Genomic DNA, 26,217 nt, shown 5'->3' on the forward strand with positions numbered 1-26,217 from the left:
TTTTTTTTTTTTTTTTTTTTTTTTTTTTTTTTTTTTTTTTTTTTTTTTTTTTATTGAGCTCCCATGGGCCTTCAGTAGACTTGAGTATATTTATCTTTGGGCCTAATCCCCCTCATGTGGACTTGGGCTTATCTTTGGGCCTATTCCCCTCATACGGACTTGGGCTTATCTTTGGGCCTAATCCCCTCATACGGACTTGGGCTTATCTTTGGGCCTAATACCCCTCATACGGGCTTGGGCTTATCTTTGGGTATATCAATTATTTTAAGCTTTTCTTAAACAATTCTTTATATCCTCAAAATAATTCTCATTCTAATGAAACCGTTCATTTTTCATTTCTACAAAAAAAAAAAAATTCATTCATTTCTACAAAAAAAAAAAATTCATTTACTTTTGCACGGATCAGGGGTATTCTATAATATTCATTTATAATATTCATTTTTTGTAGAAATTATAAATGAATATTCATTTTTGCACGGATCAGGGGTATTCTATAATATTCATTTATAATATTCATTTTTTAGACGTTTCTTCTAATCACTACTAAACCACTATTTTCATTTGATATTCTATAATGTAACTATATATTCAAATTGCAAAATTTATGTATATTATTTATTTTTTAATAAAGAAAAAAAAATGCAATTCAATTTCAAATAAAAGAATTTCTATATAGAATTATATGGGTAATGGTGATTAGAATGAAATGCAATTCAATTTCAAATAAAAGAATTTCTATATAGAATTATATGGGTAATGGTGATTAGAATGAACGATTCATAAATATAAATCCCAAATCAAAAAATTCTATGGAATAATGTAATTTTTCTCAATTTATTATTTTTTAAAAAATAGTTATTTTAAAGTTTTATTTTTCAATACAATCTTTATAAAAAAATTGTAAAAAAGAAAAAAAAAGAAAACTAATAAATCATAATTTTTAAAAATTTAAATTTTAATATTACACAATTAAAAAAATTCTACCACGTAGCTTTTAGTTTAAATATTACTAGTCTCAAAATTAACTATGCATATTTTTTAACATGCGTTGAAAATATATATTATATATTAAATGGGTTGGGGAATTGTGTCTCGACCTCACAGGTAAAATGGACTTCTCTTTGTGTCCCTTCTTTATGTAGGCATCACATGACAATCAATTTCCACATTGGTTAGTCCCTAAACCATATTTGAACTAAGAATTCGAATCTTATGATCTTGACATTTTCTTAAATTTTATGGCTTCGATAGTATCCTACATTATGCAACATGATTCTGTTACCTACTTATCTTGAATAACTTATAATATTGAAGACTATCCTCACAGTCCAACATAGGTCATTTTAGAATGTTTTTGTTCTCATTCACATGAAGACTATAAAAGGTTCTCAAGACGTCACCTAACCTAGATTGTTCCAGACAAGTGCGATGAACTATATAATTTCTAAGGTTAAGCCAAAAAAAAAAAAAAAAAACATGCACGTAGTTCGAATAGATAATAACTATCAATTCTTTTAAGTCTTTCTAAACTGTAATTTCATATATTCATGATTACTTTCAAAACAATATGCGATTATTTTCATTAAGATATGATCTCAGTTTATTCACATTCGTAAAAATTAAACCCAACGGTGAATTGATTTTTGTTTAGGCCTAACAAGTCTAAAATAATTTAAATAAAATTTATTTATTTATTTAGTTTGAGTTAAAAACTTACAAGGAATTCTTGAGATTTTAAATTCTAAAATTTTGAGGCATGACAAACAGAATTATATATTTGGAAATAAATTAGTTAAAAAAAAATAACACGTGTACGGAAAAATTACAGACAATATTTGTCGTTTCAGAGTGGGTCAAAGGACCAAGTTAGAAGGGCAAAATTGTCATATTATATTAGGGTTTTGGATAAAGGATTATTTGAGTAGGAAAAAAAAACAATTATTAAAAATATTCGACATATTTTGACCAAAAGTAATTTTAAATGGTTGCTAAATACATAATAAACTATTATCTTAATATTTCTATCACTTAATAACTTCATTTAAAAAAAAAAAAAAACTTTTATTTAGTACTTTTCATATATATATATAATAATCCTATAGCAAATAAACTAATATTAATTTATATAAATGAAATCATATTAATTTTCTTAGTTAGTAACTTCTCGTTCTTATGCGTTACTCACCCGTCTACCACTGGAAACACCACTTCCCGTCCGACTTGCATGTGTTAAGTATGCTGCCAGCTTTCATCCTGAGCTAGGATCGAACTCTCCATGAGATTCATAGTTACATTACTTATAGCTTTCTTGTTTGTAGACAAGGCATGACTTGTATCCATGCGCTTCATATTCGCCTGGAGTTCGCTCCCAGAAATATAGTCATCCTCACCCCCTCACGTCAATCCCATGAGCCTCTTATTCATTCTCATTCGATCACAGCGGAGGAGCAAGTAAAAATAGAAAAAATCGTAGAGAATTGTCAGATTATTCATTTTTTTGTTTTAAAACTATTTTAAAAAAAAATTATATTTATCTTCCCTATAAATTGCATTAATAACTAAAATCTTATAAATTTTAAATATCAAATATTCACCGGTCATCTTACAAATGTAAAATATTTTCAACTTTTAAGTAGAATGGAATCGAATTGAATTGTTACTCTGTTTTCTGTGATGGACAGATCAACCCGATCAACTTAGATTTTTAAATTTTTGAAAATTCAATCCAATATATAGTGAGAGAAATGGTGGGGGTCGAAGTGATTTTGAATGGGAGAGAAAATGGTGGACAGAGAATAGTTTCAGAGAAAGATTCGATGTTGGTGGCAGAAGGAATATTGTTAGATATATATACATACACACACATATATATATATAGAGAGAGAGAGAGAGAGGAGAGAGAGAATAGTTTGAGGAAAAAAAAAAAAAAGATTCCAAAAGCAGAAAAAGGAGAGAGAGAAAAGAGGCATCTCTGCAAACTCGTTTTTAGTTATATGTTATGTGGCATTCCTCCCTCACCTATTCCCACCACCTTTCTCGTGATTTTTCCAATTATTTTACCATTTCTCTCTTTTTCTTTTCTTTTTTCTAAAAATAAATTATTTTAATTCATTTTCAAAAACTTTAATATAATTCCTTTCACCTCCGTCGCAGAGGTAAGCGAATCATTTTTATAAGGGTGTAGAAACATTTTCTTAATATATGCGTTTTAAAACTATGAGCTTGATAGCAATACGTAATGGACTAAGATGGATAATATCTACTAGCAGTGGACTTGAGTTGTTACAAAATTAGACACCGAGCTATGTGTTAATCGAGTAGAATTCTTTGTGAAGAGGAGAGGCTATAAATGTAATAAACCGAATTATAAGTTAATGAAATTATGTATATGAGTCATTTAATTAAGCATTGATCTAATTTTAGTCTGTCTCTTTGGTTGTTTGGAAGTGTTAATTTCTTTTATTCAACGTTACTTCAACAAAAGATTGGATCGTTGGGTTATTATGATTATTTTAATAATTTTTTTCTTAAGTTTTGTCAAAGAATTTACGTCTTCTCTCGGTGCTTTCTTAGTGCATACACGTAACAAGTATAGTAGTAGGTTGGATTCGATTAGGGAGGGTAACCCAACCAACCCATATATTAGTGGGTCGAATCGTGGTATGGAAGTTATTGGACACCGCCATGGCAATAAGAGCATGAAGCGAGGGGCATGGCTGCATTACAGCAAGTCACAGTACTAACAATAAAAATATTTTTTAATTTTTTTTTAAAAGTCTAACGATATTAATAAATATTATAAAAATTCAAGAATATTTTTTAAATAAAATGATAATCAGAATAATTTTTTAGATTTTTTTTTAAATTTAAAGATATTATTAAAAGTTTATAAAATTTAGCTTTTAATTAATAAAGCTACAAAAACAAGATTTATAAGATTGAGAAATAATAATAATATAAAGTGTGTTATAAAAGTGTGCAATTAATAATAATTGGAGACGGAATGTTGTGGGCTTCGTGAAGGTATTTGGTGGGGAATATTTATAATCTCCTATTCTTATTTAATTATTTATTTATATTTAATTCCTTTAATTTTATATTATTAGTTTTAAGTATTTATTAAACAACCTATCTTTTACTTACCTATTTAATTCCATTTATTTATTTTAAACCTAAATTTTTATTTTTTAATTTATACCCAAACATTAAATTAATTTAATATTTTTAAAAAAATTAGAGGAAAATTAGAACCTCGAGTATGTGTTAACTATCAGCTAAATTATGCTTAAATTGATAATTATGACAAGATATAAAAAATATGATATTGGTTATTTTTTATATTAAATATAAACGTTTTATCATTCAAACAAGGAACACAACGAAGCTCTTTACGACATATTATTAACTTTTTTTTTAAAAAAAAATCTTTATCTTGATGATTCTAAATCTTCCATTTCCCATTAGAATTCAAAATGGAAAGAAAGGTAAGAAAAATAAAAATTTTCAAAAAAAAAAAAAAAACTAATTAAAAGAAAAAGGCTAAAACAAAATCCAAAACTAAAACCAAAACCCCATATGCCTCCCCTTTCTGACAAATACACATGGGAACAATTTCAAACCCTAAAAAATAGATCAAAGTTTTCTCTCTCTTAATTTCTTCACTTTCTCTCTCTTCCTTCTTCTTTCCCATGAAGAAAAGAAAAGAAATGAAATGAAGAAAAGAAGTTTGTGCGATTCATGGAATGTCATTTTCAGAGCGATCAAAATGGAGAAGCTCACCACTGCTGCATTTAGGGCACTCTTCAAGGTGTTTCGGCACCATGAAATACATTAGGCATCTCTTGCAACCTGCAACCACCAATACATCTTCTTCTTGCTGTTCTTCCATGTTCTTGTTCTTGTTCTTGTTGTTTGAGGACGCCGTTGATGATTCTTCGCTGTCGTAAGAGCTATCGTCGTCGTCGTCGTCGTCGTCGTCGTCGTCGTCGTCGTCGTCGTCGTCATCGGAGTAGCAGTAGTAATCATCGCTGTATTGATCATCTTCTGTTGTGAACCTCGGATCTTCCTTTGCTTTCATTCCATTTCTCCAGTTTATGTAATAAATCTCCCCTGTCTGTCGAAAACAAATCAAAATCCATCAAAAACAGAGGAAAAATCAAGCCCTAGCGCAAGGAATCGCATAAATTGAAGCGGAAAGCGGAAAAGAAAGAAAGAAAACCTTTAAATCGAGACATTGCTCCCAGTGGTAAGGTAAGGAGAGATGAGAGTTGAGGTGGAGATGATGAGTAGAAGAACCGCCGTGTGAATCGGAAGGAACCGGCGGAGCGGCTTGACGGTGGCTTAAAGAACAGTTCTCGAGAGAGCGTTCTAAGGCGGCTGTTACCGTCGCCATGGTTGGAGCTCTGCTCATTACTCTGCGAAACACACACAGAAATGAGCGTTCGGAGGAGGAAGATGAAGGAAATGGGAAATTAAAAATTAAATTTAAAAAAATTAAAAAAAAGAAAGAAAGAAAGGAGGAGGTTTACGCGCGTGAGAATCTTACCGGAACAACTCAGTTGGGGTCCACGACGTCTTGTCGACCATCATCGGTGGACGCATTATGTGAGATCGCAATTTACTATCCCAAGCGCGGATGTGGGCGCGTGTTTATAAAATTTTTATTTTTCCAGGAAAAGTAATTGTAATTAAAAAAAACAAAAAACGTTTCCCGAAAAGAATGCCGCAGCTTTCTCCAACACTTTCTCAATTCTTTTTATTCTTTTATTCTTTTTTTATATACGATTTAAATATGTATATATATTAAATGGAAAAAGTACTTAGACTTTAAGGTTGTTACCGTTTTCAAATTTTCAATTTTTTTTTTGAGTTATAATACTTTATTATTACCAATAAAAATTTGTATATAAATGTTTTTTTTTTATTTTTATAAATTCTCGAAACGAGCTTACCTTCTGGTCGAAGATAATATTTTATGTAACAATTCAAGTTTAACACATATTTTGACTAAAAGATAATATTTTATGTAACAATTCAAATTTAACACATATTGTCTGCTTGGGCTAAAAGATACTAATGTATTTTTTTTGTTAACTATAAATTAGGAAGAAAATTAAACTTTGGATTTTATCACTTAATATCCAAACCAATAATGGTATCATAAATTAATTTAAGTTTGAAGCCTTCCGTGTGCGCGTAGAGGTAAAAGGCCTACAGGTTGTGAACATGTTTTTTTGAAGAAGAAGCAATGACGGTATCTGGAGAATAAGCATCGGCTAACTCTGTACCAGCAGCTGCGATAATACAGAGGATGCAAGTTTTATCCGAAATGATTGAGCGCGTCTGTAGGTGGATTTTTAAGTCCGCCGTCAAATCCCAGGGCATAGATGCGTTTTAAAGCCTGAGGGAAAATCCAAAACGGAAAACCAAAAGAAGACAATATCTGCTAGCGGTGAATCTGGGCCGTTACAAATGATATTAGAGCCAGACACCGGACGATGTGTCAGCCTTCTCCCTATTCCCCAAAGGGGGAGTAGACACGAGGCAGACGATTTGTCAGCCTTCTCGTTGTTCCCTGAAGGGGGTAGACACGAGGCAGTATGCTAGTAAGGATGCTGGGCCCTGAAGGGATGGATTTGGTGGAGGTCCCACATCAATTGGAGAAAGGAACAAGTACCAACAAGGATGCAGGGTCCCAAAGGGGAGTGGATTGTGATGTCCCACATTGGTTGGGGAGGAAAACAAAACACAATCTATAAGGGTGTGGAAACCTTCTCCTAGTAGACACGTTTTAAAGCCTTGAGGAGATAAATTTTGCACGGATATAAGACTTCTTTAAATGGACATATAAATATTCTAATTATCTAGTGGATGAGCATTCTTGGTTTTATTTTTTAGTTTTATGGAGTCGTAACAATGAAGACATTATTCTTTCACTTGTATACTCCAATAAAGTTGGTGGGCAATATATTATATTTCACGAAGAATAAATAAATAAAAAGAACTGTTATCATATGTCAATAGGTAAATAATGCAAATGTATATGATAGCTACGTTGAAAACCTCTGAATTATTAGAATGTAATAATGTTTTATAAGAAACAAGGAGAGTTGATATTGTAGGGATTAAAAGAGGAAGCGGTGGGCCCAACGTGTGGAGTTAATAGCTTCAACTCAGCCCAAGTTTAGGTCCAAGCCCAGGCCCAAGGGTGGAGCCGAGCCTTTCATTTTCGGTGTGTGATTATTAGGGCCGAGACTGGGTGGGGTCGTCCAGGTCCAAGGGACCGGCCGGAGTAGAGCGTGAAGGTCGACCATCCCTGAACACTGGAACCTTGGTCCAGAATACATTGACATCCCACTGTGGCCTGGGCTAGGATGGGTGCTGAGACTAGCCAAGATAAGCTCTAGAGCAGACAATATTGTAGGTAAAATTAAACCTAAAGAAACGTATCAAAATATTAGAATGAAGGAGGAGTTGGACAAAAGCAAGCTTAGGCACGCTCAAGTAGTCTAAGGTCGACCAGCCCTTTTAAGCTTACTATACAGGCATAGGCCAAGGGCCAACCTACTTACGAGCTATGGGGACCTTGGATTCCCCACCCCCATAGCTCCACTAACCCTTCATACTTCCATGGTTCTAGAAAGCATGAAGGAAATCCATGTAGACTTGATATAGAAATTATCGTAATCTTTAACCATCGTTATTCATGGTAGGTCATATGACCTTTGTTAGATCTAGCCCCTCTTAAACCAAGGCTCAACGTCCTCGATGGCACATCGCCCAATATCAGGCTCTGAATACCATTTGTAATATTGTTTTTTTGGACTTTCTCTCAAAGTTTTTAAAATGTGTTTACTAGGGAAAGATTTCTACACCTTTAAAAAAAGAATGTAATACATCCCTCCTTCGAAACTCAGCGTCCAATACTACTGTTAATTGTTATTGGACTGACCAAGAAAATTTAAAGCAATTAGAAAGCTAAATTCACCTACAACCATACAAAGAACCATAAGCTTTTTAGGAGCATGCTAATCATTTTATCATATATTTTTCAAAAATCTAGTGCAAAAAATTATTAGACGAAAGGAATCAAAAATAAAGAAGTAAAAGTCATAAGAGATTATGCTCCAAATAGACTTGGACAGAAGTGAGAGGTAATTAATTAAGGGAATAAAGAGAGAAGTTTGATTCTCTAAGTCTAAAGTCCAAGGATAAAGATAAGAAAGAAAAGGAACAATAAACACCTAACCCTAACAAAACAATAAAGAAAAGAGAGCAAACAGTACAAAATAATTTTGTACTTATTTAGAATAAACACTAAACTTCCCAATTTCTCTATTTATTTTTGACAGTCTTGCCTTCCCTTCCCTTCCCTGATTAGAAGCGACAACCATAGGGCACCGCCGGAATTAACCTATAAATCATAACCCCACTGAACATAAATACAAATCCTTTTTTTATTGCTAATGTGAAGCTTCTTAATCACAGTTCAAATTCATTTCTTAAACGTCGATGATGCATCAAATGTTTAAACTACCAATTCATCAACAAATGCTAAAAGATTTCATCGACATGCTGATAACTACTCATTTATCACACTCTTTTTAACTTAAATCTCACATTATGCATATGTTCAATGTTCAATCCCTAATAGTTTCTAACTCAAGAAGGCCAATGGATTCAGTTTTATCCAAAATATTGAAAGAATAATGAAGTGTTTTCGAGCAAATCAGGTTAGTTGCACTTCCATTTGATTTAGTTCATATCAAACATAAACAGAGATATCTATTAGACCAAGTAAATTCTGTCTAAGTAAATAAACATTGGGGGTGTTACCTCTCCTTCCGCCTCTCCAAAAATCTCTGGAGTGACCTTTTCCTTGCCAATGGAAGATCTGAGAACAAATTAACCAGTCTTTTAAGAGAAATTATTGGAAGACATTGAAATAAGGGCTATCTATAGTTTAGGGCTTACAGAAATTATATATATATATATTCCCAAAATTGTATTATACAGTTAAAACATATACACTTTCAACTAAAAAATCAATGACCAATCTTGTTCATTTTTAACTCACATTGCTAGAAAATTATCTATCCTATACGTACCCTCATCATCTTCAGGATCAATGGCCACCGGTTGCTGGTTCTGATTTGAAGTAATTTCAGCCATTGGTCGGCCCTTTTCGGCTTCACCCTTTCTAATGCCAGTGCCAGTGCCACTCGCCTTTTCAGCAAACCTCATAATGTTTTTGGCCTATCAGTGCGAGTATAGCATATATGGTTAGACAGGGAAACGAGATTCATCAAACAATATTGGAAAAAGTACAGTTTTGATCATTTGAGATTTTAATTACTAAAAGAATTCCTTTATTTTTTAAAATCCATCTTTTTTTCCTCCCTCTTCTTTCTCCATGCATGGTCGCCCGTGGATATTCGCTGCCGCTCGCCTCCATGTTAGTAATCACAGCTCTGATTAATTGTATGATATTCTTACTTTGAGCATAAACTCACATGGTATTGCTTTAGATGGTATTGCTTTAGACTTGTTCCCCAAAATACCTCATTTCAATGGAGAAATGCACTTATAAACTCATGATCATTCCCTAAATTAGTCAACATAGGACAATCCTCAACACACTGAACACCAGTCATCAGCGGCCTTTTTCATGGTTCCTTTTGTTTCCTTCCCCTCTTAACTATGTTTTTCAAAGCACAAAAAGTGTTTCCCTTCATTTCAGATATGGAAGGACCAACATGTGGGTTCATTTCAGGCCTACTACAGGGAGGAAAAGAGGCAAACTCAGCTTGTCTTCCCCACGCAACATCCTACAACAACTTCGTTTTAATTAAAGGGACGTCGTACCGGGGACAGCACCATATGGCGCCTCTCCCAATCGATCATCAGCGTCTTCTAGCACAAAAGGCAAATCCTCTTTCAATATATATATATACACATATATAAATCGATCCTCAGTTCTGGGTTCATTCGTAACAAAGGCCAAATCCCCTTTCGTTTTACTTTTTTATTTTATTTTATTTTAATTATAATTATTATTTGTGAAACACATGGGTAAGAGAAGTAAGAGGAGGAGAAGGGAAATGATTATAAATTGTAAGGAATAATTTCTTTTTCAACAAAATTATAAATTTCGATAAATATTTATTAAAAACTTTTGCAGTAAAAATAAACATAAAATTCAAAACCACACTTGAATAATTCATTTTCATGTTATATAATGAATATATTTATATTATAAAAAATGGAACAAAAATTCAAACCTATAAAAAAAATTATCTCTTTGACCACTAACTCAATCACGGATTAAATCATATTCAAATTAACAAAGTCTAACCTAATACTAATAACAAAAAAAAAAAGGTAGAATCTCAATAAATTATCTATTCTAAATAATGATGGATAGAATAAATAATTAATGATGGATAGAATAAATAAAGAGGACCATATATAGCAACTAATTATAGTTATGTATATATAAAAACTAAAAAAACGTGCCAAATATAAAATATCAAGTAAATTATTCTTTTGCAAAAGGTGCAAGTAAAGTAAGGGATTTAAAACATGAATGAAATTGGAAAATAACTTTAATTTAATCAATATAATATAAATTTAACGACTAGTGGAATAAAATAGAATGCTTATCCCAACAACCAATAAAGTAATATCCACTAAATATTTTGTAAAAATAAAAATGACATAAATATGAATATAATGTTTTTATTTACCAAATTCAAACGTCTAAAATATGTGCAAGTTAGATAACTAATAATTTGTATGGCTCTAAATCGATTTAGTTCTTAATTTTATATTGATTTCTTAAAGTTTGAAGTTGAATTTTAATTAATAAACTCTAAAGCTGATGAATATAAATTAATTTATTTTTCCTTTTAATTTTTTTTCATCCTTCAGTAAAAGGCAGCGTATATTTTAGGTTGAAATCCGTACATGATTACGGAAAGGAAGAGGAAATGGTTTAAACGAATGATACCTCATCACGCGAAACGTGGAAAACGGAGACGGTTTCGTTGTAGAAAATCGTTAGAGGATATTTTTCGGAAGCGATCACTGGACTCATCCTGAAAATCAGAAACCACAATCATGATTTTATAACAAAAAGAAGAGTAGAGTTTCAGAAATCAAACAACGAATTACGATTACAGAACCGAACAATGAAGGATTTGAAGAATGCCTAGAGGTAGTAGCGGAATAAACAGGCGGTGGCGTGGAGAGATTCTGATCAACATTAGGAGTCCGGTGCAGTGACAGCGGCGGAAATTTCTGAGGAATCGGAGTGGCGAAATCGGAACTATGCTCTGTAGAGCCAGAGGCGATGAGAGATTTGAGAATCTCAGGATTGATTTTGGAAATGGCGCCTTGAATATCTGAAAGCAAGATATCGCGTAATTTGTAAACATTGGATGAAAAACAGAATGCATAAAGAAATTGTGGAACCTTTGAAGCTTCTATGGCGACGGAAGAGAGTGGGATTGGAGTCGGAGTTGAGGGATCGACTGTCCATGGCGAAGAAATCCAACTCAACAAAGGACATATTTCGAGGAACGAACTCTGAGAGAGAAAGATGAATACGAAGATTATTTATGGACTCAACACTCCAATTTGAAGGCACAAGAACCGGACCAGAGATATTATACTAAAAAACGGCAGGTGGAGGGTAATTTTGGTATTTAAAAAAAAAAAAGCTACTCAGTCAGAAAAAATAATTACAAAAACTCCGTTTATTTTGGTTAAATTTATAAATTTTGTTTCCATAATTTTTAAAATTTTAATATTAATTCGGACTTAAAGACCAACTTTATAATTAACCTTTATTTAACGAGAATTGTGATAGAATATTATTTTATTATGTTGTTTATTTAAAATTGAAATAAACACGTGTTTATTTGAAAATATATGAATTAAGAATGAACCTGTTGTAGTTTGATATTAAATTTCTATTTATATGTTGATATTTTCGTAGGGCAATAGATTTGACATTAGGGTGAATCGACATTTTTATTATAAAAATTAATAAAAACAAATTAAAAAAAAACATATTAAAAAAACTTTTGTACATCATGTGATATAATATTAATAACATACTAATGTTATTAATGCATAAAAATTATCCAAAAATTGAAGAATTTTGCATAAGTATCGATATATTATTAACTATATGACATATACTATTGCTTGAACAAAGGATAAATAATGGAGAAAGGAAGTAGGAAGAGATTCTCCTTGTTAACTAAATTGAGCCAAAAATCGGGATTAGATTCCTCATACTTGCCCCAATCTCCAACTCATCTCATGTATACCTACCGTTAATAAATAAATTATATTTTAAATTTTTAAGAATTAGGTTAAACATATAATATATTATTCGATTTATTATACATTTTCAAAAATACTTTGATAAGTGAAAACTTTTCAATGTTAAAATGCATGTATGTATATGTGTGTGTATATATATATATAGTTAGTGATGTCCCACAATGGTTGGAGAAGAGAACAAAACACCATTTACAAGGGAGTGAAAACCTTCCCCTAGTAGACACGTTTTAAAACCTTGAGGACAATATCTGCTAGGTGAATCTAAGCCGTTCCAAATAGTATCAGAGCCAGACAACGGACGATGTGCCAACTTTCTCGCTGTTCTCCGAGGGGGGTAGACACAAGGCGGTATGCCAGTAAAGACGCTGGGTCCCAAAATGGGTGAATTTGGTGGCTGTCCCACATCGAATTGGAGAAAGGAACAAGTGTCAACGAGGACGCTAGACCCCGAGAGGTGGATTGTGATGTCACACATTGGTTGGGGTAGAAAAGAGGAAAGCTTTTCTACCAGGTGGACATCTGGAAATTTTCATCAACTGACAAAGCACCACGTGGACATCTGGGGAATCCTCATCAACCTCTTGACAAAGAAATATGAGACCTGACCTTTCCAAGGTTGACAAAAACACATCATTTACTGACCTTTATGCAATATTTGCATGGCACCCCATTTCTGAGCATGAACCAACCACCCATGCATACCTTCTAATCATCGGAGGATCTCCTTCTAAACCTGTTGATTTCATCAGCTCTATAATCAATTAAAATGAAATCAAATAATTAAATAATAATAGTAATAATGAATATACATCAGGGATCAAATGATTGCACTCTTCATTTCAAAAGAGGGAAAACAAAAAAGATTGAATTCTCGTGGCAGGAGAGGTGCGAATTTAAAATTAAGAACTGAACTGATAATGGAACTTGTAGGAAATCATCGAGGTTTAACTTATTTTACACATGCATATGGCTAACCTATCATCATCCTATACACCAAAATGAACTTTCCCACCCCCTTCTTCTTTTGAGGTTTTGTAGGGGGTGCCTAAAAATTATCCTTGGCTCTGCGAATCATACCCAACACCTCTGCATCATCCGCTGTATTTTGAACGTTTAACGACTGTCGAATTTCGATACTTGATGTACGGAGGAATGGATTGCACATTTTCTCCATCTTTAATGTTGCTGGAATCTGAGATATTAAAATCAAAGTTCAAAAATACTTGGGGTGATGGAAGGATATATCATGTATGCCATGTTCATGGCATTGGGTTCATACCAAAATTATTGTTTTCATAGCAACAAAGTCAAATTTTCCAAGGAGCTCATAACATCACAAATAACTCTCCATAAAATACAGGACAAGCAAACTCACGACTGAAGAATACAAAAAAGTTCATGCTTTTAATCAAATAGTTCCTTATCCAAAAAAGGTTCTTTAAGAGACAATAGGTTTAGCCACATACTGCTACGATGCAAGCTTCTATCCACACACAATACCTCTCCGATTATATGTAAAGTTTTGAACAATTCTACTATACAAACAGGAAGTGACGATTCTTTTCATCTTCAATTCAAATGAAAGGGAATACAAAATACTCAAATAGGCAATGGTTTTCAAATGAAGAAACAATCACCCTTATTTACGCAAATTGAAAGAAATTTGTCTAGTAACCAATTTAAATATCAAATAACCATCCATAAAAGAATTGCCAAAAAGTTACCGTTGGCAAGCCCTTGCTTCGTAGATTGGCAACCTGGGTTGCATAAGATTTGAGAGCCTCGTTCTTAGGTTCAATGGACATAGCGAACTTAGAGTTACTCTGCTAAATGGTAATCTTACAATTAGGCAAACGGCATTCAAGCTTAGAAAATTGGAGTATCGTAGAAAATAAATAAATAGAAGTCAATAAGTTACTGACCAGAGTATATTCATGACCGCAAAATATGTTGGTATCATCTGGCAAAGAAGTGATCTTTTTAAGGGAAGATAGCATCTGTGATATAAACGATTAGAATCTGAATAACTAAAAGCAATCAAGTTTCTAAGCTTAATTCACATTCAGCAGCAAATTCACTCTTTAATAACAATAGTTTTTCCATAACATGGATATAGATACTTCATGAGTGAACAAAGCATATTGAAGCTGAGTGCCATTTTATTCATGAGAGAACCACAAAACAGGGTACATGAGATGAGAATAAAGGGAACAACAGAAAATCTCCCCCGAAGAAATGGCAGCACGTTGAGGAACATCCCTAGCCCAAGGCAAGGCCAGGAGAACAAAGAGAGCAATGAGGAAATCTTAAAAGATCCCCCTATCAGACCAGGGAAGGCCAAAACCGAAGTTGTAGAAAATAGAAACCTTCAAAAGGATAAAAGCCACTGAAACAAATTTCTGAGAGAAGTGACAAAGATAGGGCGTAAATAGCTAAGGATGGGGTGTTATCCTTCACCCTGCTGTTCAATTTTGAATAGAGAACTTCAAAAACTTGGAGAACGTTAGATAACCAGATGAGATAAGATGTTCATAAAATTCTAAAAGTATCTTTACGCCCACAAATTGAAGCACACTTAGCTAGATGATGGTCATATTTGCGCACTATAACCCAATGTTAATATAGCATTAGCATCAAAAGAAACTTCGCAAGGCTTCATCACAAAGTTTCAAATTCCCTATACAAATCCACCTAGTTTGATTGAACACAACACAATCTTCCATCTGACTAAACGAGACACCCTGGACCCCTTCCGAGAAGAAGTCCTTCCTGAAGTTTTTCTTCCGTAAACTAACAAAGGAAGGAATCTTGAATTATGAAGGAAAAATATGGAATCCCACTCAAAACCTCACCCCTAAAGACACTAATCTCTCAAGCTTGGAGACCTGACAAACCATACCAATCAAAGAGCTCTCATCTCCATCAATCTTAAGCCATGAAATGACTTCAACAACAGACTGAATATCATTAAGGTTAACAATATATGACTTCCAATCCAACATACAAGATTTTGAGTAATCCTTTAGTCAAATATTCTTAAACTTGGTGGGACAACAGGACAAGAGCCAAAGGAGTGAAAAATAAAGCACAAAGAAGCAGATCATAATTCATAAGTACATCTAACAAGAAAAAATTATCTGGGCATTCCGCATTCTTGAAGTACCACATTTAGATAACATCCAATTAAATGAAAAATATAAGGCAAACAAACCTGTTCAGGAGTTCCTTCAAAAAGCTTGCCACAAGATAAGCTGAATAAAGTATCTCCAGTAAATATTGCAGCGGATCCAGGAAAGTAGAAGCTAATATGACCTGAATTCAGTCAAAATCAAAAACAACAAATCAGGGCCTAAAAGTATAGAATGCTGAGAAGCCCGAGTTCCATAGGCACAACAAACCCACATTTAGTATCCAAGGAAAAATCAGCTAAGAGAACATTAATAAAGAATAATAATCAAAGTTAAATCCAATAGGGAGAGCGAAGCAAGGCTAAACCATATGAGAGACAATGTAGCAATGATAGAGAATAACAATAGAAGTTTCCATTTCTATTCTCACTCTCATCTTTTATTTCCTCATTTTTCATGCACGTCCGGAGGAAGGGGAGGGTTATCATACAAGAAACAAATCTAGCGGACCTATTTTGATGTAATAGGATTGTAGGATAAGATTAATCTTAGATAATTACTACAATTCCTTGACTAATCCTTTTTTAACTATCTAACTGTATTTTTGGATTGGACTTTAGTTTGCTCTCTAATTCCCTATAAGTAAGGGTTTCTATCATATATTCTACACATTTTGAATCATAATAAAGATTGGGATTAGATCTCTTGGAGAATGATCTCCTTTAATCTCGTGGTCTACAACATCTTATCATACAAGAAACTAATCTAAAGTAACAAGTAACAAACACCTCGAGTATGACCAGGAGTTTCCATTACTTGCACTTCATGCCCAGCAAACATCCACTTGTCTCCATCCTTTAAAGCTATGTCAATTCCAGGAATTCTGTCGCTATCTATTCCAGAGCCAATCACCTACAGCCAGAAAAAAGGGTATAAAAAATTGACAGAAGTTCTATGGATTGTAAAAGTAAACCCTCAATTCAAGGATAAGAAATATCTCATGGACTATTGTATAACATAAGTCAGCATCAATTCCTTAATTCATTTCAATCCAAGCCTTAATTTAAAGGACAAGTTAGGGAAGTTTTTAATTCAAAACAAGTCAAAATACAAAAAATACTTTCTGATCAGTACTGAAGAATGTAACATTTCTTGACGTGATAAGGCATGATGTTCTCATGACAATAGATATCTGTGTTTATATTTAAAAAAATATTCACCACTATGTTTACTAGATAAAAGGATTAAGAATAGAGACTAATAGATAAACATTCTTCTGGCATCAAGAAATTGAGAGTCAATAAATTTCTCACACAATGGCCTCAAGAAGTCTTGTGGCTCATGGCCTCTAGGTTAGGTACACAGGTTCTTACCTCTATGACCAACCTTTAGGACTCAAACATACAACATTTATAGGATGAGACGAACTAGAATATTGATGCAATGCAAAAAAAAAAATTAAATTCATACCTTTGCTCCGTACCTTGCTTTTAATTCTTCATTCCCACCAGTGTGATCATGATGATGATGTGTATTAAGTATATATGTCAAATTTCTGTTTTTCTTTCTTAAAGCATCTATAACTGGTACAGCTTCAGAAGGATCAACAACCCCAACTGTGCCCGTATCAACATCATGTAAGAGGTATGCATAGTTGTCACGAAGACAAGGTACCTATCGAAGAATGAGTAGAATAAAATAGAGATACGTAATGAATGTTTATGCTGCAGCTGATTAAGCAGTTATTGTGGGATGTAGAACGTACAATGATAGTGGACAACCAGCAATCCTAAAAATGGATTCATTTAGGGTGAGAGCACAAAAAGAGCATGGCTAATGTCTCATTAAATATAATTTGTAGCCACCTTACTCGAATGGACTCAGAACAAGAATTATATATCGTGTAGCTGAGCAGGTGAAAGTTATATATTATGTATGCCAATAGTTGAAGCAATCTAACTTTGGAAAGAAATAACACATTGAAATTTAGACCATTCGGGCCTCTTCCTACAATTAGAAATTCTCTCAGATGAAATTTTTTTAGAACTAAAGCATGAATTTAGAAAGAAAATGTTAACCCAAGAAAGTAATCATAAAATGACCACCACAAAACCATCATGGGAAAAAAGAACTGATGCCATTGACACCATAAAAGCAATTTCCAGATCTAACAGCTTACCAGTTCAATTTGCAATGTGGAAGACATATTGACGACACTGCAGAACTGAGCAACTTTAAGTGAACGACTAGCTCCACGCAATGTTTTCAATGGTATAGATAAGAGTCTCATAACCCCATACAAAAGGTCTTTTCTAAAAGAAAGCTGTTTCATGCTCGGCCAGACACATACGCTTCCAACCTGAAACTCCCATTCGTCAATAAAGCTAAAACACATGTTTCTGTTCAATAAACCCCGACAACATTACAGACTTACTGCCCACTATGACAAGATACAAGACACGAGAAGGAAGGATCGTACATCGTGATGTTACAGATCTTAGCAACAAAATTAGCAGTACCAATTTCAAACAAGAGGAGCAACAAAATCGAATCCGTTAGATATTCATCGTCATACTGTAAGAGAAAGTAGCAGAAGATATAACAAGGCCGATCAACAAAGATTCAAAACAAAATAAACCGCGAGACTGCTTCAGCTACATTGGAGAGTATCCATAGCTTAAAACCGACAACATCGAAAACATTCCAACAAAACAAGAAGAAAAATTCAGAGAAAACATGAGAGAGTGCAATTGCGAAACGAAAATATAGAGAAAAAGAAAGACAAAAGAAGAGTAAAAGCGAACCCTAGTGCAAGGCATGGAGGCCATGGCTGAGGAAGCCTTGGAGACCATCATCTGCATCTTCTTCTCCACCAGAAGAGAAGATCGAGATCGGAGAGGGAGGAGAGAGAGAAGAGAGAGAGAGCGGTGGAGAGGGGCAGGGCGAGGGCAGTTGGCACTCGAGTCGTAATTATGTGAAGCGAATCAATCCAACTCTTAGCGCCACTATATTATTACGCTTTTGTAAGACGCGTTTATGTTTTTGCTTTTTAAGCGGGTAGGGTAGATTTTATACCCGCTAAATTAATAAAATATATATATATATATATATTTTTTTTTTCTCTCTTTAAATTTTTAATTTTAAGAAAAATATCTATTAATATTTTATTTCAAAAATAAAATTTTAAATTTTAAAAAAATATATATCAAAAAAATTATCAATAAAAATTTTAAAAAGTAAAATTAACCTACTTTAATTTTATTAAAATAAATTATTACCACAAGAGTGTTTTTTTTTTTTTAATTTATGAGTATTTTTTAAATAAAATGTAAATTTTAAGGTATTTTTTTATTTATTTCGTCTATTTATTTTTTCATAAATTTTAAGTTTAATCCTTTTAAAATTAAATTTTTATTGAAATTAGTTAAATAATAATATAAACCACATGTAATAAAGTACATTAGATAAATATATTTTCATAATTTATTATTGAAAAATCAATACATCAAAGAAATTTGGAAATGTGGATTAAATTTGAGATTTATTAGAAGGGCAGAAACTAAAATTAAATAAGTCTCCAAAATATGAACACCAAAAATTTATTTTAACATTTTTTTAATATTATAAAAATATAATTATTTTTTAATTAATTTGAGTGGTTGTAAAGTCACTGCCTACTCTACCTTAAATTTGAAAAATGTGAAAATGACATTTTGATCTATTTATATTTTAGTTCACATACTTTTAAATATCTAAAATTAATCTATATATTTTTAATAAATATTAAAATTATTTTTTATTATTTTATAAACTTTGTGTGTGTTGCAATTTAAACTTGGTAAAAATTTAAAAATTACCAACTATTAAAATTGTTTGTTTTTTCATCTTAAACTTCTCCTAATTTAAAGGTACTAATATTAGTTTTTAATATTATACCAAATAATTTAGCAACTTAAATCATATAATTTTTTAAATAATTATCTTATAATAATGATTATATTTAATATAATAAATGACTAATTAAAATTGACCTAACTTAACAAACATTTCATAGGAAAAGTAAACCTTAATCATAATGGATATTAAATTGGGTAAAGTTTCATTAATTAATTATTATGAACTAAATAAATAATTAGAAAGTAAATATTATTAAAGCTTAGTGTTAGAGATATTTTCAAAGAAAATTAATAAATAATAATATAATAGGAGACGTATTCGGTAAAAAAAATGCCTCCCTTTTCTTTTTCTTTTTTATTTATTTATTATATTTTTTTTAATGTTTTTTTCTGACGCAGTGATATGATTGCGTTGACGCTCCCAATAAATTTAGTCTTTCTTTTTCCTTTTTGCTTTTAAATACTTAAAAATACTTTTTAAATATTAACTAAATAATAAAAATACATTTGAATTTATACATCGTCAAAAAAAAAAAAATAATAATATCCTTGAATTTAAATAATATTTTTACTACTAATATATTCCATCCTCAATTTTTTTAAAAATAAAAAAATATATACAGAAATAACAGTGTTTTAAAAATACTCCCTAATTTTCAAACCGTATATGTACTATAAGGAGATCTATCATTTCTACGTATTTTTAAATATAAATATAAAAAATATGTAATTACCTTTTTTTTTTTTAATTATCTCGAGTTGGAAAGAACTCAATTTAAAAACAATTACAATTACGACGGTGAGTCAAATTCAACTATTTTGTAAGTGCTTTTAGAGGACGAAGTAGTTAACACATATGTCTATGGTTAATTTTAACTGGGGTGGATAGAACCCGTAGCTTTGTTCGCTCTAAATATTCGATATTGGTTCGTGGATATTAATTTTTTTAAAAAAAATTTCACAAAAATGATATATTTTTCTCGACCTATAGGTGCTCCTATATTCGAGAAAGTAGCATATGTCACTAGGTTCCTTAATTAGGGATTAAGGCCCTATTAACTTCAACTTTTCATTATTAAGGAAAGGACTTGAATTGAAGGTGCCCATACCCATGATAGTTTGTCCCTCCTTTTATTGGTCAAACATGCAAATTTAGATTACTTACTTTTATTATTATTAAAAACAAATGGTATCTAATTTAAAATCGGATTACGTGCTTTAATGGTGGTGTAAGTGATTCGTAACAAAAATAGTCGAATCCAATTTAGTTTTAGGAGAACTCGTGGATTAATCTAATCTATAAAGTTTTCATTTATTTGAACTCGATGAAACCTAATTAAGTTCGTAATCAACCCAAACTACATGGATTAGGTTGACTACGGTCAAAGATATTTAATACTAAATTATAGTTTACCATGTATATCATATTTGATATTTTATTGTAAGATCAATATATAGATATTTGTCTTCTATATATTGTTCTTTCCATATATTACTATTTCTATATCCTTGTAATTTATTTGATTATTAATAGATAACTTTCGCACACCATTTAGTTGGGGTGGATTATGCAAACATTCTCAACTATATATATATATATATATTAGGATGATTTAGATTGAGTTGATTTGAATTTTTTAACACGTTATAGAGACTAGTGGTTCCCACCCTTGAAGTCGGGTAATAAAGTTCATCCATGACGATATGAAATGGGCCAACTCTTCATCAAGGTCCAACATGACACCCACGTTCCTACACAAGGTTACTGTGAGATCCCACATTGGTTAGACAGGGGAACAAAACATTTCTTATAAAAGTGTGGAAACCTCTCCCTAGCGGATGCGTTTTAAAATCGTGAGGCTGGTGGTAATACGTAACAGGCCAAAGCGTTTAATAAATTATATCTAAAGACTCTTGAACTTTCAATTTTGTGTTTAACATGTCATTCGTTTTTTTTTTAATGACATTTCTTAAAATGAATTAATACCAGATAAAAAAATAAAAAATTTGAGTTCGATACTATATATATATATATAGAGGATTAATTAGACTTAATATAAAATATAAAATATAAAATATAATTAAAAATTTATTGAATATTTTTGAAAGTGAGAAGGGTAAATTAGTAATTTAACATTTCATAAATTTCGAATTAAATAGTCGTAGGTGGGGTCTGAATTTGGGTTCTTATGGAGAGAAAATTAAAACCCTCGGACCGAACTGCTGAAGTTAGAAACGTTTTCAATTTTGGCTTCTCCTCACGGTATCGTGTTCGTCGTCCTCTCCGGCGGCGATCGGCTCGGCGGAAGTTCCTTGGGAGGAAAGTTTAACCACTGCTAGCGTCCAATCCCTGCAGGTCTGATAGCTCATCTTCCTATTTACTGTTTTTGCTTCCCGCAGTATTTCTCTCTCCGTCGTTCTGTTGAAATCTCTTGAATGTCACTGGCATGTTCTTCTCTTGAGGTGCCTTATGCGAAGTCTTCATTGTCAACATCTGCTGTTACTTACGTAACTCTCCTTGTCTCGGTTTAGATTGTCGGTCTGGTCGGACGATTCGAGTGAAGAAAGAACTTGTGGTTTCGTATTGGTGCTGGTCTGAGATATTTTGAATATGCTCTTAAAATTCTATATATGTCGAAGTATAATTTCATGGAATTGTATGAGAGTATAGATATATTTTGACTTGCAAGTCTAAGTGTGTTGTCTTTACTAGTTTTTTTTTTGTAAAATAGTGTGTGGCCTTGTCCGTGCCCGTGCATTTTATTCTGCAGGTATTGGTTATGTTCATATAGGGAAAAAAAACTAATCAAATTGTACATGGAACGGTCTTTAGCAGCTATATGGATAGAAATTATCAAGTGTCTTAATGGTGCCTATCCTTGTTGTTTGATTGTTTTATACAATGTCGAGACGTTTAATCTTTATCCAGCGTCGATGTATGTTAAATTATCATTTCACTTACAGGAAAGTGAAGTCATATTGAGGAATTTTGCCAATGGCAAAGAATCAGACTATTTTGATCAAAGACACAGTCTATAAATTGCAGCTTGCACTCCTTGACGGAATTCATAATGAGAACCAGCTATTTGCAGCTGGATCTCTGATGTCTCGCAGTGACTATGAAGACGTGGTGACTGAGCGGTCTATTGCAAACCTCTGTGGATATCCATTATGCCAATCTAATTTGCCATCTGATAACACTAGGAAAGGCCGGTACAGAATTTCCTTAAAAGAGCATAAGGTGTATGATTTAGAAGAGACATATAAGTACTGCTCTTCCACTTGTCTCATTAACAGTCGTGCCTTTTCTGGGAGATTGCAAGATGAGAGATGTTCGGTTATGAATCCCGGGAAACTTAAAGAAATTCTTAGATTGTTTGAGAATTTGAGTTTGGATTCTAAGGAAAATACGAGGAACAGTTGTGATTTGGGGCTTGAAATTCAGGAGAAGATAGAAAGCAGTATAGGAGAAGTTCCCATTGAAGAGTGGATGGGTCCATCAAATGCAATTGAAGGCTATGTTCCACACAGAAATCATAACATCATGACTTCGCCCAGAAAGGATGGAAAAGAACTCAAGGATGGTAACCATTCTTTTTTTTTTTTTTCCCCCTCTGTATGCCAAAGTTTTATTGTGTTTGGTTGTTGAATTCCATATTAGAGACGCTTATGCATTCAAAAGATGTTCCTAGAAAAAGAAAAACATTCTTAAAATGCTAAAATGGAGAAATGGAACTATAGATTTATTTGTATAGGTGGTTAAAAGTGAGTTTAAGTACTCTCCCATTAGGTCTAATGCTAAAATTAAGGAGTTGGACTTTTTATAGCATGTCTGCAACTTACTGTGTTTGATTGTTAAATAATATATAGAAGCTAATGCATTCTTGGGAGTTGGGATGTCTTTATGAGAAAAGAGGAGAGAAAAAAAAGAAAAAAAAAGTGAACAGTGTATTTTTTTGCTCCTGTTTGTTTAATTGAGTTTTGGTGCACTATTTTAGGTTCTAAAGCTAAAATTAAGCAATTGGGTGTTGGAAAGGATTTCTTCAGTGACTTCTCTTTCGCAACTACTGTAATCACAGATGAAGAGTATAGTGTTTCGAAGATATCATCTGGTTTGAAAGAGATGACTTTTGATACAAAGTCAAAAGCACAAACAGGAGAGTTCTGTGGTAAACAATCAAATGAACAATTTACCATTTTGGAAACCCCGCATGGTCCAGCTCCCACAAAAAACAGTGTTGGACGGAAGGCAAGAGGATCAAAAGAAAGGACTAATGTATCAGCCACCGCAGAAAGTAATAATAATTTGTCTGATGCTCCCTCAACTTCAAATCACTGCAGTACTAATTGCAATATAACGACTGAAGAACCAAACGGTGGATCCAATGATCTTAACGAAACTCAGATCAAGTCCTCCCTTAAACAACCAGGCAAGAAAAACCTGCGCCGCTCTGTAACCTGGGCAGATGCAAAAACTGATGAGACCAGTATTATAAACCTTCCAGAGGACAGAGAAATGGGGAAGACAAAGGAATGTTCCAGAATGACAAGCAATTTGGTAAATGCTGACAATGGTAATGAGGACATATTACGCGTTGAATCTGCTGAAGCCTGTGCAATGGCACTGAGCCAAGCAGCTGAAGCAATTACTTCTGGGAAAAATGAGGTCTCTGATGCAGGTATTCTTCTCTATGCATGATGATTGAGGTTAGTTATTGTACTAAGTGCTATAAAGATAATATTACTTGTTTGGCCCTTAGATGTGCTCTACGGCTGAAACTAGTTCTAGTTATCCCTATTTTGATGTATAAACCAACCAGAGGTCTAATTTTTGTTGTGATTTCATCGATATTAGCAAATATATTATCTCCCCCTTCTCTGCATTCTTTTTCCTTGAAGTATTGTAACTTCAGCCAACAAAAAACAAAAACTGGCTCTTAGTGGTTTAAAATTGCTGTATGAATATGAACTAGATGGTTACTCGTATAGTTATTCCTTCTGTGCTGTCTTTGTTATACCTCACAAATAAAAGACACTTTATACAGTTTTTCTTTGTGTTTGGTTGTTTGTAATATTCAGTGTCTGAAGCTGGAATTATTATATTGCCACGTCCAAGTGATGCTAATGAAGAAGCATCTACAAATGGCGAGAACATATCTGAACCACATTCATCCTCAGAGAAGTCAAACAAACCTGGAATATTACGTTCTGATCTGTTTGATCCCAATGACTCTTGGTATGATTCGCCTCCAGAGGGTTTCAGCCTAACTGTAAGCTCCTTTTCTTTTTTTGGATGTACCTTCTCTTCTTAACTTAAAAATGTTCTTTTTTCCCACCACATTATCTTGTTACTTTCAGTTATCTTCTTTTGCAACCATGTGGATGGCAATCTTTGCATGGATGACATCATCTTCCCTGGCCTACATTTATGGAAAAGATGAAAAGTTCCACGAGGAATTTCAATATATTGATGGGAGGGAGTATCCGAGGAAAATTGTTTCTGCTGATGGCCGATCTTCTGAAATCAAGCAAACACTTGCCGGATGTCTAACACGGTCAATACCTGGACTTGCCTCTGAACTTAAGCTATCAACCCCAATATCAAGTTTGGAGCATGGGATGGTATTGTTGAAATATTCATGACGCCTTCTTTTTCTCTCAATAATTTTTCTTGGTGATAATTGAGAACTTACATTAATTTGCGTAGATCCAGAGCTTATTATGTTACTATTTATTTTGTGTTGATATATACATACATGCATACATATATATATATATACACACAAAAATTATTTAGTATCTGCAGTACCATTCCCCAAAAGAGTCGCATTCACTATATAGTAATTCTTAGTTATACGTCAAGATTATAACATCTTGATCTAGTTTGGAAAATGCTGATGGGAGGAAGGAGGGGGTGTTGAATTGCATTCTCTTGTGATATTATGGCTTTGTCAAATACTATTTTCAATGTACCTTGGTAGTCTGAGGAGCGGATTCATTCCTCAAATTTTCTTATCCCCTGACCTGATGGACCTTTTGTATTACTGGTAGTATTATTAGTACAAATTTTCATTATCCTATTAAGTATTCTATCATTGTGCTACTGCTAGTCCAACTTTGGCATGCGAGTGACGTTGATTTATATTCTTGTGCAGGGGTGTTTGTTAGACACTATGACTTTCCTTGATGCACTTCCAGCATTCAGAACGAAGCAGTGGCAAGTAATTGTTCTCCTGTTTATAGAAGCTCTATCTGTTTGCCGGATTCCGTCACTTGACTCCCAAGTGTCACATAGTAGAAGTCTGTTTCACAAGGTTTGTCTCCGTATAAATCTTCTCTATTGCTTAGAAACGAATGCTTTGTTTTGCACGGAGTATTAAAGAAGCAGTTTAAGAGTTAACGGAATGATAATCTTGATGATATGAAACATGCTTTATTTATCAGCTATCGCTAAAGCCAAGTTCTAGAACTGTATACTAGGATATTCTGAATTGTATAGGTGCACTTGATACCAAATCAACTTACTTGTGCTCTTTTTCTAGTGCTAAAAAATATCCATTCATTTAATTGAAAATTGGTTGATGACATGTGACCTTATTCCTCTCCTTGACTGGAACTTTTCGTTTTGAGGAAATCGTAATCAGATGTTGAAATTGTTGCATATTTGATTAATATTCTACAAAAATGTTGCTTGATTGATTATCCTCTAACAATTAAAGCCTTAATTATAGCACTTCTGAAGTTTTTCCGCCCCCCCCCCCCCCCCCCCCCCCCCCCCCCCCCCCCCCCCCCCCCCCCCCCCCCCCCCCCCCCCCCCCCCCCCCCCCCCCCCCCCCCCCCCC

At 33.2% G+C, this 26,217-nt stretch overlaps 4 protein-coding genes across 8 annotated transcripts in view; 1 reads left to right on the forward strand and 3 right to left on the reverse strand.

Moving 5' to 3' along the window:
- Positions 1 to 4,436: 4,436 nt before the first annotated feature.
- Positions 4,437 to 5,640, reverse strand: LOC111457490 (protein Tube-like). 2 transcript variants are annotated; one of them, XM_023099709.1, is made up of 3 exons: positions 5,219 to 5,640; positions 5,003 to 5,113; positions 4,437 to 4,969 (listed from the first exon to the last, which is right to left on the reverse strand). In XM_023099709.1, exons 1-3 carry the CDS (start codon positions 5,408 to 5,410, stop codon positions 4,736 to 4,738), a joined length of 537 nt encoding a protein of 178 aa, XP_022955477.1. In that variant the 5' UTR covers positions 5,411 to 5,640; the 3' UTR covers positions 4,437 to 4,735. The 2 variants fall into 2 exon arrangements, with proteins under 2 accessions (XP_022955477.1, XP_022955476.1); XM_023099708.1 differs by having other exon boundaries at positions 4,543 to 5,113; positions 5,219 to 5,512.
- Positions 5,641 to 8,139: 2,499 nt separating this feature from the next.
- On the reverse strand, positions 8,140 to 11,673 carry LOC111457867 (protein TIFY 9-like). Of its 2 annotated transcripts, none has more exons than XM_023100292.1 (6): positions 11,473 to 11,673; positions 11,210 to 11,402; positions 11,009 to 11,096; positions 9,108 to 9,255; positions 8,836 to 8,893; positions 8,140 to 8,413 (listed from the first exon to the last, which is right to left on the reverse strand). In XM_023100292.1, the coding sequence occupies exons 1-6, from the start codon at positions 11,567 to 11,569 to the stop codon at positions 8,377 to 8,379; spliced, it is 621 nt and encodes a 206-aa protein (XP_022956060.1). In that variant the 5' UTR covers positions 11,570 to 11,673; the 3' UTR covers positions 8,140 to 8,376. The 2 variants fall into 2 exon arrangements, with proteins under 2 accessions (XP_022956060.1, XP_022956059.1); XM_023100291.1 differs by having other exon boundaries at positions 8,140 to 8,431.
- A 1,484-nt stretch (positions 11,674 to 13,157) lies between these two features.
- Positions 13,158 to 18,489, reverse strand: LOC111457866 (probable hydroxyacylglutathione hydrolase 2, chloroplastic). The gene is made up of 8 exons (XM_023100290.1): positions 18,284 to 18,489; positions 17,659 to 17,838; positions 16,950 to 17,153; positions 16,268 to 16,391; positions 15,563 to 15,663; positions 14,274 to 14,348; positions 14,076 to 14,174; positions 13,158 to 13,543 (listed from the first exon to the last, which is right to left on the reverse strand). The coding sequence occupies exons 1-8, from the start codon at positions 18,338 to 18,340 to the stop codon at positions 13,397 to 13,399; spliced, it is 987 nt and encodes a 328-aa protein (XP_022956058.1). The 5' UTR covers positions 18,341 to 18,489; the 3' UTR covers positions 13,158 to 13,396.
- A 3,088-nt stretch (positions 18,490 to 21,577) lies between these two features.
- LOC111457827 (putative RNA polymerase II subunit B1 CTD phosphatase RPAP2 homolog) overlaps positions 21,578 to 26,217 on the forward strand; it is a 6,276-nt gene continuing 1,636 nt past the window's right edge. For 2 of the 3 annotated variants that reach the window (XR_002713016.1, XM_023100227.1), the window contains exons 1-6: positions 21,578 to 21,731; positions 22,340 to 22,959; positions 23,374 to 24,054; positions 24,455 to 24,645; positions 24,734 to 24,997; positions 25,531 to 25,689. Coding sequence is in view for 2 of the 3 variants with exons in the window: in XM_023100227.1 (XP_022955995.1) it covers positions 22,371 to 22,959; positions 23,374 to 24,054; positions 24,455 to 24,645; positions 24,734 to 24,997; positions 25,531 to 25,689 (1,884 nt within the window). In the remaining variant the exon portion in view is untranslated. The remainder of the gene's footprint in view (positions 21,732 to 22,339; positions 22,960 to 23,373; positions 24,055 to 24,454; positions 24,646 to 24,733; positions 24,998 to 25,530; positions 25,690 to 26,217) is intronic. The other variant, XM_023100228.1, reaches the window with a different exon arrangement.

This window comes from Cucurbita moschata, unplaced genomic scaffold, assembly GCF_002738365.1.
Source record: "Cucurbita moschata cultivar Rifu unplaced genomic scaffold, Cmos_1.0 Cmo_Scf00020, whole genome shotgun sequence".
Lineage (NCBI taxonomy): Eukaryota > Viridiplantae > Streptophyta > Magnoliopsida > Cucurbitales > Cucurbitaceae > Cucurbita > Cucurbita moschata.

Excerpts from the sequence above, each read along its gene's own strand:
- LOC111457866 (XM_023100290.1), bottom strand. The coding sequence starts at position 18,340 with ATGCAGATGATGGTCTCCAAGGCTTCCTCAGCCATGGCCTCCATGCCT. Across the intron at positions 16,392-16,949 it reads AAGCAAGGTACGGAGCAAAG|GTGATTGGCTCTGGAATAGA; the intron begins GTATGAATTTAA and ends TTCTGGCTGTAG. Across the intron at positions 15,664-16,267 it reads AACTCCTGGTCATACTCGAG|GTCATATTAGCTTCTACTTT; the intron begins GTGTTTGTTACT and ends GACTGAATTCAG.
- LOC111457490 (XM_023099708.1), bottom strand. The coding sequence starts at position 5,410 with ATGAGCAGAGCTCCAACCATGGCGACGGTAACAGCCGCCTTAGAACGC. Across the intron at positions 5,114-5,218 it reads AGCAATGTCTCGATTTAAAG|ACAGGGGAGATTTATTACAT; the intron begins GTTTTCTTTCTT and ends TGTTTTCGACAG.
- LOC111457867 (XM_023100291.1), bottom strand. The coding sequence starts at position 11,569 with ATGTCCTTTGTTGAGTTGGATTTCTTCGCCATGGACAGTCGATCCCTC. Across the intron at positions 9,256-11,008 it reads TCCACGTTTCGCGTGATGAG|GCCAAAAACATTATGAGGTT; the intron begins GTATCATTCGTT and ends TCGCACTGATAG. Across the intron at positions 8,432-8,835 it reads TTGGAGAGGCGGAAGGAGAG|TGGGGTTATGATTTATAGGT; the intron begins GTAACACCCCCA and ends ATTTATGTTCAG.